A 17,381-nucleotide genomic window follows, 5' to 3' on the forward strand; every position below is an offset into this window, starting at 1 on the left:
TGTGGACGTACTTACCTATTCTTAAATGTTTGAGAAGGTCTCGGTTTCAAACTTTAACTTTGGTGGTAAATTTCGCAGCCTTATAACCATTCTCTTGCTCCTTGCCCAAAATTAGGATGTATTTATAATACAAAAATAAGCCATTTGACCCAACAAGTACGCTGTCATTTGTGCTCCATTATCTCTTCATCCAGTGTTCGCCGACAGTTTTGATTCAAGGAATTGAAGGACATTTCAAATGACAACCCGCCCATCCCACCGTGCCCCACCTAAATTACACTGCAGAATACAAAATAAGAATACTGCACGCAAGGAATGTTGAACAATTCTTTTAAGAAAACGGTTATTTACTTCCAGTTATCAGTGATTCTATTTCCTTTTTACACTATGGAGACTAGAATTGTTCTTCGTACATCACGTCTTATAAATATCACATTTTGTATATTTATGTTGTTTGGTTGTAGGTAAAGTATTTTTATGGTTCATTTAATGACAAAATATTCTCACCATATATCCTGTAACAAGCGTATTTCTAAGTGCAGCTTAAATCAAAACAGTTCCAAATATTACACTATAGCAATGTGCTCTTCATTATTTTAGTGTTGGGAAATTTGCCTTTGCAACTGATACCTCACATTCTCTTTACAGATTATGTCCAAAGCATCCAGCCGCTGTATTCAATCAAGTTCAATTTGAAGTACCAACCACAGTACCTACAAAAGACAACTTTCATGGCAACGATTAGCTTGCTACTGAACCATACCATCCAGCGTGGTCCAACATTCAATCTTCAGTGAATTCTGAGTCAGATCTTCTTAGCCAAGGTAGCAGTGGGGCAGCCTAGGCTGGAACATGCTACTTCCCAGTAAAGCCATCTTATCCTACGTGACATCCTTACACTTTGCCTAGCTGTGTAGGGACACATGATTGTATGGAGAATTTAAGTGGTTGCTCCAGTTGAGTTTCTGGTCAATGGTGACCTCCAAGATGTTAATGGTGAAGGACTTGGTGAAGGATGAGGAAGAAAATTACAGCTACTTGAGCAGATCAAAGACTGGGTATTCTATAGTGAGTGGCTCACCTCCTGACTTCCCAATGATTTGCCACCACCTACAAGGCACAAGCCAGGAGTGTAACGGAATTTTCTCCACTTGCCTGCATGTGTGAATCTCCAACAATACGCAAGAGGTTCAAACTTATCCAGGACAAAGCAGTCCACCTGAAATGCATCCACGTAAATATCTTCCTTCACTATCAGCATACCATGGTTACACTGTGTACTATCTACAGCTTAAATTGCAATAGGTCGCTGAGCTTTCTTCAGCAGCACCTCCCAAACACAAAGCTTTACCATCTAGAAGGGCAATTAAAGGGTACCAAGTGCATGGGGACACTATCATTTCGAAATTGTACGGCATGCAGACTTAGATTTGGTGTCTCAATTGAACATTGGTGGCTATTTCTTCATTATCACTCGGTCAAAGTTATGGACATCTTTACCTAACACTTTTTGTGAGGGTACTTTCACCACACAGACCACAGCAATTCAAGAAAAAGATCCACCACCATTTTCTCAAGATCAACCATCGAAAGATAAAAATATCAGCTTTGCCTGCATCTCATGAATAAATAGATATTTAAAAAAAGATCCTGCTCATTTTGTAACATCATGCACCCTACAAATAATTTTGTTGCAAACTGCAGTGTTATATGCTTCACTTTAAGTGTGGCAGCTGATGCAAAACAGGAACTGATGATGCTTGCCCTAAATGTTATCTTTGAACAATACAATTTGAGAAATACAACACCAGTCTTCATACAAAGCTGTACATTGAGACTGTTCAAGCTTGTGTCCAAAATAACAAGGCCATGCCCCTTCCTCCTGTTTTGTCCAGCAGACAGTCACTAATTCTGGGACGTCCCCACGTTCTTGAATTAAAAGGAAAATGCATCCCAGGAGCACTCTCACCAACATACAGTTGTGAATGCTGAACAACTGTTTTAATGGGTAGACCACAACAAACTACTGGATCACAAGTGACAAAGTTAAACGAACATTACCACCTTGTCAAAGGTGTTGCTGAGCTTGTGTTAACACCTATGAACTACTGCTGTCATATGGCTTTGCTAAAATAATATTTTACCTTTGACTTTGTGCCTACACCTCCAACTGAGGCCAAAAAAGGCATCTGACAGAATGCACTCCTAAACATACTCAGCAGCAAAGGGGCATCTGAAGTTGGTTTACTGTGAACGCGACAAAACCCAAATGAACCATCTAATAAAAACCAGTGAAGAATGTGAAATTTCCAAATTCTGTACCTGCATGCAAAATGTGCACAAGTGTTTAAAAGCTTTGTATATAACTGCCATGCCGTAACACATTCCTACCTGAAGGAGGGGGCGTTGCACACCCAATACTTTCATGGTATCAGCACTGGCCAACACTTTCAAAGGATCGGCAACCTTGGTTGCAGCCTCAATTTCCTTGTTGACGTCAAGGTGAACCTGATTTAGGAAGAAGTTCTTGATGTACATAGTGAGGAATTCTCGCAATGGGCACTGCTTGCTGGAGCCAGTCCACATGGCGACTTCAATCTCCTGAATGAACCTAAAAGAACCAGAAGAAATACTTAGAACTCACTGAACGGTTCAGGCAGAACACTATATTAGGAGGACAGTGTGTGTGTGCTCAGCTGATTATAATATAAACATCTATAACAAAGTCATTCTTACAGTGGAAAGCCAACTCTTTAATTTGACAGGCTGATTCAACACTTAAACAGGAAAACCAATTTTCCTTTCTGCAGACCAATGTCCATACTTTCCCAATAAGAGATACTTCACAATCAAATGTGGTCTGACTCATTTCTTAGGTTACATGTTGGCAATTGATACAAAGTAATCAGAAATTGGAATGGCACAGTGGTCACCTCTGCTGCCTCACAGCGCCAGAGACCTAAGTTCAATTCCCAGCTTGGGTCACTGTCTATGTGGAGTTTGCACATTCTCCCCGTGTCTGCATGGGCTTCATCCAGGTGCTCCAGTTTCCTCCCACAGTCTGAAAGGCATGCTGGTTAGGTCTACGGCTTTGACAAAGGGTCTTCTGGATTCAAAACATCAGCTCTTTTCTCTCCTTACAGATGCTGCCAGACTTGCAGAGACTTTCCAGCATTTTCTCTTTTGGATGCTAGTTAGATGCATTGGCCATGCTAACTTCTCCCTCAGTATACTGGTAAAAGCACTGGAGTGTGGCAACTAGGGCATTTTCATAGTAACTTCATTGCAGTGACATTATTAAAAAAAACTTTAAACTTTCAACTGATCCAAAAGATTGGATGGCAGGAGGGTGTAACAGCAATGTTGATCAATACCACCATAACTCCATTACGTAATTTTTTTTTATTTGAAAAGAATCAATTGTTCTGAATGAATATGTTTACTTTTAAGATTGCTTTTGTGTTTGAGTTTCCTTCCCACATTTTCCCCAATGATCCTCGACCAAAGGCTTCAACTTCCGGTGAGGGGGACCCGGTTCAATAGCTAGTAGTAGGAACTCTGCTCGATTTCCCTTTCAACAAGTCAGAGCAGCTGTGGCCAATTATAGCATCCATAATGTTACCCCAGCCAAGATCAGTTAGCTCAGCATGGACCAGGAAACATGCCAGTGTCAGAGATGGTTCCTTTACATTTGAATGGCTAGTGGGAAGCCATTCATATTTCTACAGACTCACTGTGATGCTGTAATATTGGTAGCATAAAGCGACAAGGCACAAATCTGACCCACAACTTTGTTCCTGGTCTCTGAAAAACCAAGTGGTTCGGGGAACTTTGGAGGGAGCATTGTTCAGCATTGTTTTTTCCCTAACGTCCAGTGGTCTGGCAATGCAGCCTGTTCCCAGGTGTTCACTGGGCTAAGTCCGAGTTATTGCTAGTTGTGAAAGTACTGGCTGCAGAAAATAAAAATATATGTGACATATTTCTAACTTAGGAAACTCAGGAGATGTAATCTTCTGCCCAACCAGCAGGCCAAGCACAACTCATCAAAAGCCGAACTAAAGCACTAAATTGTTGGCTGCATATTTAACATTGCCACCTAAGTTACAGAATCTGTCACTGGCATGGTTTATTTTGTGTAAATTATTGATATGTGATAGTCATTCTATTGGAATATGCCCAGGGTACACCATTTGCAGAGGGATGGATGGAAGACTGTGGAGAAAGACCCCATCTTGTACAGTATGATTTGGATGTAGCACAGAACAGACAGGGGGCTGCAACAGAGGCAAGTTGTCTAAACTGTCTTAGGGGTGATTGTATCTGTAGCTTTTGGTGAAAGGTTTTGTGTGATTTATATTCAAGACAACAATCAGAGCTGAAGGAATTGTTTCAGAGTAAAATCTTATCTCCCTCTTTCTGCAACTGGTGCATAGAGAAGGTGCAATGTATATTTAAGGAATAGTGTGCTATTATGACTCAAGTCTCACTCTGTCACCCCCTTCAAACTCCTTCCAAGGACAATATCTCCCCTTCCCAAACATTTGAATTAACATTCAAGCAAATGTCATATGCAGAGTATGGCGGCTCAAAAGGACGACAGTATGTTGAAAGTGAGTTCACTTAAACAGTGAACATCTAGATGATGAATCATTGGATGGCAATGTAAAGAGTCCTAACTGACAAAAGACTATGTGTGAAGAGCAAAACTGAAGTAATTAGACCACATGAAGATTATCTAAAAAAAATACAGTACACTAAATAACAGCTGGAGAAGCAGGCAGAAGGAAAATGACCATGAAGAAGTTTAATGGCGTCCATGGCCAGTTTGTTTGGCAAGAAGGAAAGATGAAGTTGTCAGGAAAACACAAAGGATCTTGAAAAATGTAATGAGAAAAAGCAGAAAGCAGAGTATCCCCCAAACACTTGGATTAAAAAGGAAAATTTAAGGCCATCATTGAACTTGGACACAGTTCAATAAAGCTGTTACTATCTTTGTGCAGTTAATTTAGGGAAGTGCAACATACTAATAGTTTGCTTAATTGCTAATAGCTCATTTTAACTTCAGCTGTAGCACTCGGGTTGTAGTGGTACAATCAATACATGGTGAAGTGGATCCTTGTATATGCAAAGACTGACATAAAATAGGGAAAATGATAAATATTCCTCATCACCCACACATACCCAATCTCACTGCTGCATCACATTGTAATCACTTCTTTTATTTAGGAGCGTTTAAACACTGAAAGTGACACAATGACACAACTTGCTGTGTAGCTCAGACCTGTCATATAGTCTCAAACAAATGTTCTTCAGGTTACAAGCATGTTCAAAAATTGTTAATTGAAAATGAACTGATTAATAAGCTACACTGCAGTAATAAATTATGATTGCATTCTCCGAACAAAAATAGTCAACTCTTTACTTCCTGAAGTAGTAACTTTGTTAATTGAATTGTCCACTTCAGAAAATCTCTGCAAATTGCAGGTACACTCTAGATTCCTGTTTAAAAGATTTTCATTCTGTTCTCACCACATCCTCTCACATTATCCGCTGGCTGAAGGGGAAAAAAACACAATCTCAATTGCCAGATCTGGGGTGAGAGTGACTGCAGTTGACTTCAAGGCTTCATGTGACCCAGTGTGGCATCAAGAGCAAAACTGGAGTCAATGGGAATTAGGAAGAAAACGCTCCGCTGGTTGGACTCACACACAACACAACGTAAGAGGTTGTGGTTGTTGGAGCTCATTCATCTCAGTTCCAGGATATCACTGCAGGACTTTCTTGAGCTAGTGTCCAAGGCCCACATATTCTTCAGATGCGTCAATGACCTTCCATCATAAGGTCAGGAGTGGGGATGTTCACTTAAGCACCATTTGTGACTCCTCAAATATTGAAGATACAGTCAATGTTCAAATGCAGCAAGATCTGGACAGTATCCAGGCTTGGACTGATAAGTGACAGGTAACGTTGCACTATACAAGTGCAGCTCATACAAAACTCAAGAAGCCTGCCTGACTGACATTCCATCTGCCAACATACATTCCCTCCACCACCAACGCATGGTTAGCAACAGTGTACCATTTATAAGATGCACTGCAGGAACTCACCAAGGTTCCTTAGACAACACTTTCCAAACCTACAAGAACATACCAGAGGCTAGAAATCCTGTGACGAGTAAGTCACCTTTTGATTCCCCAAAGCCTGTCCATAATCTAGAATGCACAAGTCAGGAGCGTGATGCAATACTCGCTCCTTGCCTGGATGAGTGCATCTCCAAAAACACTCCAGAATCTTGACACATTTTTTATAAACAAACTTAAATCAAAAGGAATGAAACAAAGTAAGCAATATTATGCTATGAACTCAGTTCTACCTTTTACTTCCTCCAAGAACTCCTTATACATTACAATAATCTTAAAAGTTCATTCACTTTTAGGGTCAAGCCACAGCTCTCTGGAATTTACTTGAATTCTCTCCAACGATCCAGCTATCTGAGGCAACATTCTGTGGAGGTCCTTCCATTAGCTTTTTGGAGACATGACCTTTTCTTAAAGACCTCAAGAGTATGGGTGCCTCAGCTCCTGGTTTGGGTTGATGACAAATACCCAACTTCCCACACAGCTTACATGGTGAACTCTGCTGACTGCTTTGTGCCACACTGAAGACTACTAGCTGCAAGCTCGAGCAAATTGTCCAGCAGTTTTTTTCTTTATCAAACCCATACTGAACTGCCTGTTTCTGTTAGCAAACAAACAGATAAATTAAACTGAAGAACATTCTAATCAAGGCCACTACTCTAAACCACTTTCTTCATGGCAATGTGCCATGGTGTTGGGATGCTTATAACAGAACGGTCTGAACAGAAACACAAATTAATTTCCTTCAGCACAACTCTTTAGTTCTGAAAAGTCATACAGACTTGAAATATAAACATTATTTTTCTCTCCACAGATACTGCCAGACTTTTTAGCATTTTCTGTTTTTATTTCAGATTTCCAGTACCTGCAATATTGTGCTTTCATTACTGCTCGAATGAATTGATATTGCTCACGCAATTTTACCACCCTTTCCCCAGATTCCCTGGCGCTATGTACTACAGGCTTACAGATGGATCATTCATTGTTTAAGTTGTTTCATTATGAATTCTGACCTTGCAAGATAAACACAGGCTACATTTCAAGTGTAATAACCCAGGTTTATTTGAGTCACATTTACATCACAGTTGTTTTTAACCAGCTTCTCAACCAGATGTCCAATTAGCTTACTTCTTATACTTTAATCCACAACCTAAAAGATATATTCCTGAAATTAAAAGTTATAGTTTAAAGCAAATAAAGCGTAACAACATGGGTACAATGGTGCTGTGCATTGGCAATAACAGCTTCTGATAGTTGGCAGAATCTTATGGACCTAAACTATTCTCACCTGATGTCCATTTGTACACTTTCCAGCAAGTATCAATGAACACTGGACAACAGGAGCGGCCACGGCTGGCTTTTCCCCAACACCGACAGAGGATCAAGATCAAATGCAGCAACCCAACATGCTGAATTGATTAGCTTCAGCCATTCAAAATGTGTATGTAGCTGAAGAATTTTATACATTAAAATATTTTTAGTCTGAGCACAACAAACTGAAGCAAGAATCAGTGAATATACAATTAAAATGTTAACTACATTCACCATTTTCCCTGCAGCATGGGAGACTTACAGATGATCTTATATAGGTTGATAAAATAATGAGGGCCATAGATCAGGTAGATAGTCAATATTTTTTCCAAAGATTTGGGAGTCTAAAACTAGGGGGCATAGGTTTAAGGTGAGAGGGGAGAGATACAAAAAGGTGCAGGTGGTGGCGTCTGGAATGAGCTGCCAAAAGGTACTAGTAGAGGCGGGTATAATTTCATACTTTAAAAAGCACTTAGACAGCTACATGGGTAAGCTGAGTCTCGAGGGACGTGGGCTAAACACGAGCAACTGGGATTCGCTTAATGGTAAAATCTGGGAGGCATGGACAAGTTGGGCTGAAGGGCCTGTTTCAATGCTGCAAACTCTATGACTGACCATTCTTTTGGGAACAAGTGATATGAAGTTTTAGGACTACCTCATAAACTAGAATCCTATCTAAATCATCAAGATTTAGCCAGTGTATGTACTGTATTCATGGCATGTGCTGTATCTTGCTCTTTACTGGCTGATTTAATAATGGCACGATCAGATAATTAGTTCAGTTTGATTCAGAGCTTATTATGGGATTCTGGTGGTAAAGTAACAAATATTAGTTTCCAACTTCTGAAACTGTAGGGAATTTGTTATTACATTTAATGTATAGTCACTCTTACATGTGAATGCCAAAGGCATAATCATTATAAATGAATGGTTCCCAGCAGTTGAAAACTCTGAAGTCTTTCATCAACTGAGTACGAGCATTTCAATCCCAAGTGGCCCAAGCCTTCCATTCAAACTTATGAATTTTTATGCTTACCTCAATTTGCTTGGTTAAACTTTCAGTTTAGAGTATTTACATCATTCGGAGTTATTTCTGTTTCCTTAAATGTTCAGATTGTAACAATAACCTTTTTGCATTAGTTGTGGAATTAGGTTGCCGCTAACCACACAACCTATTATACCATTTATAGCATGGGTCAATCATAAGGCAAATCAGAAGGCTAACAGGCCTGTGCTCAGTTTCTGAATGGAAAACAAAGGCACGCAGAGGCTATTAAACAATTTGAAAATGTACATTTCATACACTTAGGGAGGGTTTTGTACTTAAAATTTGAAACTACATGCATTCTGCAAATATACAGTATTCTTTACGAGATCACTCCCGAGTATGTTAGCAAACCTGAACTGAAGCTGTACTGGCTGATATTGTACATTGTACTAAGGCAGATAGGGATATTGTAGATGTCTGAGCCAATAATCCTGTGACCTTATGTTTAAAGTTATGTGAATCATAGGTAGGCTCTTACTATTATTTATTGTACCAATTTATTGTAAATGATGAAAGGGACAATTATAGCATACGACATATATCTCCATAATGTAATGTTAGCAATAAACTAGATAACCTCTTCCGTATTTATGGACGTGTAAAGAGAGAAAGACTTGCATGTACGTACCATTCACAACCTCAGAACCTCCCACAACATTTTATAGCTCATCAAGTACTTTTGAAGTGTAGTCACTGTTGTAAAGTAGGAAATAGAATAGCAATTTGTGAAGAATAACTTCCCACAAATAGCAATGTGCTAATGATCAGCTAATCTGCTTTTTGTGATGTAGGTTGAGGGACGAATATAGGGAAGGAAATCAGGAACAACAATCCTGCTCGTTTTCAAAATGGTGCCATGTGACCTTTTACGTTAATCTGAGCTCGCAACTAGCACCCTGACAGTGTGGTACTCCCTCAGTGCTGCAATGGAGTGTCCACTTAGATTGGGAAGTGAACTCAACCTTCTGACTCAGATGGGAGTGCTACATGCTGTGTTTGTACATGAAGAGACAAGTTATTTATTTATACTTCTCCTCAATTTCTGTGCTTAAGGTCTTCTCTTCTAACTGTAAACAAAATGTGGCGATGTCAGCCTTGGACTGGGGTAGGCACAGTAAGAAGTCTCACAATACCAGGTTAAAGTCCAAAGAGTTTATTTGTTATCATATATAGATACAAACTCAATTACAAGATAAATGGTTGGAATGCGAGTCTTAACAAATAATCAAGTCTTTACAGGGGCAGACAATGCGTGTGGAGAGAAGGATAAGCAGAGGTTAAAGAGGTGTGAATTATCTCAAGCTAGGACAGCTGGTGGGATTTTGCAAGCCTAGGCAAGTCACAGGGGTTACAGATTGTGTGACATGAACCTAAGATTCCGGTTGAGGCTGTCCTCATGTGTGCAAAACTTCCTCAACTTGGTGTTGTAAACAAATCATATGAAATAGAGTAATCCATGTTGCACATGGTTGAAACAGCAGAGACCCCACCTGGTACCAATACTACGCTTGCCACCTGTTGACAGTGACTGAAGAATGAATCTCAAAGGTGGGGTGGGGGGGGGGTGCAATTCAAAAAGGGACAGAAGCGCTGCTTCAGTTGCACAGAGCCTTGGAAAGATCTCATCTGGAGTACCACGTTCAAATTTGGGCACCAAACCTTAGGAAAGAGGACAGCACAGTTTCTCCAAATGACAGCAGGGCATGGTTAAATTATGAAAACTGGGGCAGGATTTACCAAGCAACCCACTGAGTTTCACGACAGGGGAGACACCACGCCATTAGCCGGCAGCAGGATCTTCTGGTCCCACCATTGTCAACCGGGTTTCCCGTTAAACGCACCCCTTGCTGCAAGGAAATCCACGATGAGGGTGCACTGTTGGAGGCACCAGAAGATCCCACTGGTTTGAATGGCCGGAAAATTTCAGCCCTGTTTGCAAAAACTTGCTCTGCATTCCTTTGCATTTGAAAAGTTGCGGGGTGATATAATTGACTACTTCTAAATGATAGAGATTTGATCAGCTATGTGCATAGAAGTACTTCCACAAGCAGAGGAATCAAGAACAAGGAGAATAACCTTGAAATTAGAACAAAGACATTCCGGCGCAGCATTAAGAAGCAGTTTTTCTCACTGAGGGTCATGGAAATCTGGAATTCAGTCTCCAGAATGGTTGAACACATGCAGGGTTAATTTTTAAGAATAAGATCAATAAATCTTTTATTAGATTAGAGCATAAACTGATATAGATCAGCTTAGGTAGAGATCAGGTGTGATCTAATTCAATGGCACAGAAGGTCCGAGGGGCTGAATACGCTGTTAATACGCTGGGGTACTAGCCACATTTCATCTGTTGCCAAACTGCATTCCTCCAGCTCAGGGGGATTGCATGTTTCATCCATAATTATACAATGAGGATTTGACGATTGACTTTTCAAATGCTCACCTCATTTCATCACTCTTCACAAATTTCAGCATCACATCTAATATCCTCTGAATATCCAAATGCCTCTCAAGTTTCATTCTATCCACAGTGCATCGATTTTCAAGGCCCTTTCCTCAAATGTTGCTACAATTTCACTGCATCCATCCGACCAACTACTCTTCTCCAATCATCTGTGCAAACCTGTACTCTTTATTCTTCAGGCTGCAGATTACTGCTTGTTCCTTCCTGCACTGAAGGTAGTTAGTATGTCATGATGCTGCTATCTCTGAGGGTTCTCCAGAAACACTCAGCTGCTACTCTTCCCCGAACATTCAACAGCCACCCTAGGTAAAGCGCTTGAATGGGCTTTTTGCCCCACTCACACACGGTCCCTCTTTTTTCCCAATGAGTGTTCAGCTTATTGCCTTATGAACTGGTCTGGAGGTGCTGCTTTATCTGACCAATGCTAGATGAAAACATACTACAATCTCTTTACCATTTCTTCGGTAATTACTGTCCAAAGGCTAACATAATTGAAAAATTTAGAAGCAAGATTGGTAGAATTTAGTTACACAAGGCTCCCAGGGATATGGAACAAGCAAGGGTATCCAGGAAATACGGATCTAGATTACATAATCAAGTTGAATGGCAGAATAGGCTCGAAGGGCTGAATGGCTAATTCCTGTTTCTACAAAGGATTCATATAACACAGTTCCAAAAGGTATACACACTGAGAATGAGTAGCTGTAGCACCTGTGAATCCCCAATCAGTTATTTTGCATAATCTCTCACTGGAAATAATCCTTATAGATTGGAAAGTAAATGGATTTTTCCTTTTCTTTCTTCCCCCAATTACACAAGTTATCAATCTGATCACATCTTCCAAGGCGTCGGTGCACGAAGCAAATCAAACAACTTAAAGACTCTACAAGATCATGACAGTAAGTAATTCTTTTCCTGAAACAATTCCACCAACGAAATTGCAATTACGGCTGTAACAATCTGCTTAGGAAGCTTATCTCAGTCTGGCTGAAAAGAATAGGGCACAATATTTTTGAATGTTTTAATAAAATGTGCACGCTGGAACCATCATTGCTCTTTAAGGAAGATTACATAAACCAATTATGGATGGTTCCTTTTGTTTATTGCATTTTCATGCAGCAATTACATTGAATTTAATAACTGCTGCAGGTTGAACTCCTCATTAAAAGCGGTGTTCATGATTCATCACAGAATTGGTTCCTTTTCACACAAAAAAATAATGTACCAGCAGTGAACAACACAGTCCAAGAGGTCCAGCTTCAATTTCTTGTCTCTGCTGAATTGACTGATTTCAGTCAGTATCTTCAGCTGGCAAAGCTGATGGATGAAGAAAAGCAAATGAGGGGGAGATGAGGGGGTTGGACTATGAAGGGAGACTAAGTAGACTGAGTCTGTACTCGGAGTTTAGAAGGATGAGGGGGGGATCTTATAGAGACGTATAAGATAATGAAGGGGATGGATAGGGTAGAAGTAGAGAGATTCTTCCCGCTCAGAAAGGATAGCAGGACGAGAGGGCAAGATGGTGGGGGGAGGTGGGGTGCAGTTTAGAACAGAGTTGAGGAGGAACTTCTTCACTCAAAGGGCGGTGAATCTCTGGAATTCTCTGCCCGTTGAAGTGGTGGAGGCTACCTCGCTAAATATATTTAAGTCACGGGCAGATAGGTTTTTGACAGACAAGGGAATTAAGGGTTATGGGGAGAAAACGGGAAAGTGGAACTGATCCACTTCAGATCAGCCATGATCTTATTGAATGGCGGGGCAGGCTCGAAGGGCTAGATGGCCTAATCCTGCTCCTATTTCTTACGTTCAGTCAGGATTGTTGCTTCAGATTGTTCATGTAATGCCAAACTGTAAATGTTTGGATAATATAAGCATAGGTGAAGTTCAACTATGTTACACCTTGAACTCCCCATCAACTCGGAAGAATGGATCTCTATTTTATGTAAATTATTGGTGATTTTGTGGCAATATCGGGGGAGTGTTGACATACTGTTTTTCAGACAAGACATTAAACCAAGCTCTGTGTGCTGTTTCAGGTGGACGTGGGATTACGGGCATAGGGCCCGGGTGGGATTGTTTGTTTTCAGTGCAGACTTGCTGGAGCATAGTCTCCTTCCGCACTATAGGGATTCCATGAAAAGCAAGAGGCTGAACTCTAGTATCCTGGCCAACATTTATCTCCTAACCTACATCGCTAAAACAGATTTGATCATAATCACATGTTGTGGAGTTCCGTTATGTGCAAACTAGGTGCCATTCGTCTCTGTATTACAGCAGTGACTACATTTCAAAGTCTATCATTGGCTATAAAGTGCTTTGGGACATCTTCAGGTTGTGAAAGGCGCTTTATGAATTCACATCCAGAATTGGGCTGGGCAATAGTGCCATTAGACAGAAGGAGGAAGAATCAACTTGGGAAAAATTAAATATACTTTTTATTTAAAGCAGGGCAATCAAATAGCTAGTGAAACAACACAATGGGTCAAAATTTTGCTATGTCAGGAGACCATAATACAGTTTAGGTCTGCAATTCTACAAGTTTCCAACTTCAGATGGGTATTTTGGAAGGGCATTAGGCTGATATAGGAAATGAGGATAGGATGTCTCTGAGCCACATGGATCTATCACAAGCTGTTGTGAAGTAAAGGCAAGTACAAGACTGGCTGTTTATTCTGTGGAAAATAGGGCAAAGGGTGGGGGGGAAATTAAAAGATGTTATAAAAGCAGTAACATATTACTTACTCCAAGTCAGAGCAAAATAAAAGTTGCATTCATAGGATCTTGAGTAATATTTCTGATTAACATCAAAAGAATAAAAGGAAAAAGGGAGGATTTTACATTTTCAGCCATGGAAGTCAAACCTGTTAGAAATGTTAGACAAGATGTGGTAATACATGATTGATCCGAACTTTGCTTTATAGTAGGACATATTGAGAAAATATGGAACAAAACATTTGGGGTCTTGGGCTTCTTTTTGAGACATCGAATATAGAAGCAAGAAAGTTATGCTGAACCTTTATAAATTTATGGATAGGCCACAAATAGAGGGTACTGTGTATAAATCTGGACACAACACTTCAGGAATAATGTAAGTTTCCTTCAGAAGAGGTTAACCAGAATGATTGCAGGTCGGAGGGGATTAAGCTAAAAGGCTGGGTTGTAGAAGCCAGTGTTGTTCTCTGAGCTAAGGATTTTGAGGCAAGATTTGACAGAGGTGAACAAGATTATTCTCTATAACAGATAGACAAAGAAAAAATATTTCTATTAACTGATGGCACAAGGAAAAGGTAGATGGATTTAAGATTTTAGGCAAAGGATGCAAGAGAGGTATGAAGTAAGACTTTTTTTTTAAACATAGTGAATAAATGACCTTGAATTCCTTGTCTACAAGGATGATGGAAGCAGAGATAATTAATCATTTCAAAGGGAAATTGGATTGGCATCTTGACAGAAATACACTTGGATGGCACAGTGGTTCGCACTGCTACCTCACAGAGCCAGGGAACCAAGTTTGATTCCCAGCTTGGGTCACTGTCAGTGCAGAGTTGGCATGGTTTCCCCATGTCTGTGAGGGATTCCTCCCAGTCAGAAAGATGTGATGGTTAGGTGCATTGACTATGCTAAATTCTCCCTCAGTGTATCTGAACAGGTGCTGGAGTGTGGTGACTAGGAGATTTTCATAGTAACTTCATTGCAATGTTAATGTAAGTCTACTTGTGACACTGATAAATAAGCGTAAACTTGTTGAAGTATAGTGACTGAGTGGGAGCATGGAAATGTCCAGATTGCTCTACAGAACGCAGTCACAGATTTGATGAAGCGAATGGCCTCTTTCTATGCTGCTATGGCTTTACAATCCTATTTTATCGTGTTGTGATAAGATAGTAAAAACAATCATCCATTCTTACACCATCATTAGTCTCAACATTCACTACCCCTTTACTCTGTGCAATGAATTAATATTTTTTGCCCACTCAAGAAAACAGAACATTGATAATTGGCAATTAAACAAATGACAAGAGCATAGAAATTATTAGAAAATATCAGCAAATGGCTGCTGTAGCTGCATGACATTCCTGGATCTGTAATGCTAACACAGGAATTAATCAGTTTATTTTTAATGAGATAATGCGACCATTATATAATGTACAAGAAAATGCCAAACAAACATATTAACTGCTGGTGACATTGTCAACTGCCATTCCTACACTGAGAGTGACAAACTTTGAATGTTTTAGGAATGTCTGTTGTGCCTCCTACATTCTTGCCATTACAGCTAAAACAGAATATTAACTCCTAATTTTGGGAGCCTGACCTTGTGTTGGGCTGAGTAACGGGCCTATTTAGTACAAGTCCTTCCTTTATACACTCAAATAATTTGTATGAAAAAGAAGAATTCTACAACTTGGACAATAAAGTATTTTCAGGGTATTGCACTTCTGAGTAATGGACTTAAATAAAGTGCCTATTAGAAATAAGAATGGGTGATACACACTGTTGGGATTCAGTTTATTTTATAGGGGACACATATGCCACAGGCTGTAGCAGATTCTTTCCACCTGCATCATCATATTTAAATTCAGAATTCCAAGAGCAGAAACTGACTATTCTGATCTTTAGTTGGGGAGATTTCTATATTCTAAAGTTGACTTTTGTGAAAGTCTAAAAATATCAGAGAAAACAAGTGCAGGGATAAAGACATCAGGAGTTCCAGAAGTTAAAATAAAAACATCCACACTGTGTACAGCATGACTTAGACATGACCTAATTTTTTTGAAAGCCAAGGACAATGCATGGCACTCAAAATTGACAGCAGCTGCTTTCAAACCAGCCCCAGGTATCTCAAAACAAGGTCTCACCATTAAGTCCCTTTGGAAAGAGGGATTATCAAAACCATTCTTTAAATAAGGGCAATGTCACATTAGGAACTTCTTCTGAACAGCAAATGACACAATCAGGGCTCATTTCAACAGAACCTAGTGATAAGGCTCTCTTGGATTCTAACAAATACCTACCTGAGCCTAGAACACTCTCAGTAAGCGTGATTTCCAGGTACTGTTATTCTTGTGGGGATATCCTATCACATTTCATGTACGCTCATGACTTATGGATGTGTTACTTGTGAACATCATTTGTTGGCTATATGCCACTGAAGCATAATTGTTTTGGTTCTGGTCAGAAATTCCAAAATTTTTTATGTAGCCAAACTCAAGTTTTGCATCTTGAGTTTGGCTACAATAAGCATGATATCTTCCACTTTAGGTATGATTCAAATGACCCACTAAGGAGCTTTTATCAAACAAAGTTCATTTAAGAATATAGTTAACATGTATGGAAAGAAAATTAGCAAGAACTTTTATCAGTTACAAACAAAAGCAAAACAATCATGACAATGTATAACCCCTAACAACGATACCCAAGATGTTCTAATCAAACCACAACTCTTTAAACATATTCAACGTAGCAACGTTTTATGCTCACATGATACTGGAATTGAGTTCATAGGTTGGAGAATTGAAAATTCTCAGTCTTGTAAGTTCTAGACGTCCTCTTGACACACCCAGAACAGTATCAATTCAGAATAGCTTCCCAAAACCCCTGGTAGACTCTGGTCAAGCCACCAACCACAGATTTTCTACTCCAAAAATGCTTTCAGCCAAGCTGAATTTCCAAAATCAGGGAGCGAGAAAGAAAGAGAGACTTATTTCCCTGCTGTCTCTTCTAAAAGTGAAACATGTAGCTCCAAATTAAAAATGAAAAAGCTCCAATCACTTGACCTACCAACCAGTTTTTCTCCTAACAATGCAGAGTCATAAACATCCCAATAACAATAAACAAACCCCATGTAAGCTATTGAAGTAGCGACAAAAGGACATCACCAGTCAAGCCAGCAACAATGACATCAGCTAAGGCTGCGCATGATTTAAAAAACTCTGAAGGTACATTAGCATCATACAATACACTGAACACCTCAAAACTTTGGCACAAAAACCTAGTTCTGGACATTAAAATCTGAGATCAATTTGGTGGTACACAGATGATAATAATTACAGCGGCACACAGAAACATCAGAGTCGCACAGTCAGGAACATCCTCCCGAAAGTAAGGTTGAGACACACAAATTGTGGAGTGTTACAGCAATCATGCTTCAACCAATTCAATACCAGAGCTGGAGCAGTTATTGTCACCATGCCTAAAAGAGGAATATGATCTTTTCCCAGGATTGATGCTAATTCAAAAGTCTGTAGTTTGCATTTGTTTTACTGTATAAGTTTGAGATACAACTTAAGATGCCCAACTTAGCAAAAAACATTAGCGCTAAAGACAACTACAAATTGTGGCATTGCCCTCAGTCATAAATATTCACTAGATCTAAAAAAGCAGTGAATAGTTTGATGAATCTGTTTGCATTTAGTTAGCC

At 39.7% G+C, this 17,381-nt stretch overlaps 1 protein-coding gene across 1 annotated transcript in view; it reads right to left on the reverse strand.

Annotated features, from left to right (window-relative positions):
- Window positions 1-17,381, reverse strand: part of exoc4 (exocyst complex component 4) — a 544,546-nt gene that overhangs the window by 201,331 nt on the left and 325,834 nt on the right. The window contains exon 10 of the mRNA XM_080207649.1: window positions 2,392-2,611. Within this exon, the coding sequence (XP_080063775.1) occupies window positions 2,392-2,611 (220 nt within the window). The remainder of the gene's footprint in view (window positions 1-2,391; window positions 2,612-17,381) is intronic.

This window comes from Carcharhinus amblyrhynchos, chromosome 19, assembly GCF_965287045.1.
Source record: "Carcharhinus amblyrhynchos chromosome 19, sCarAmb.v2.hapA, whole genome shotgun sequence".
In the NCBI taxonomy this organism is placed as follows: domain Eukaryota; kingdom Metazoa; phylum Chordata; class Chondrichthyes; order Carcharhiniformes; family Carcharhinidae; genus Carcharhinus; species Carcharhinus amblyrhynchos.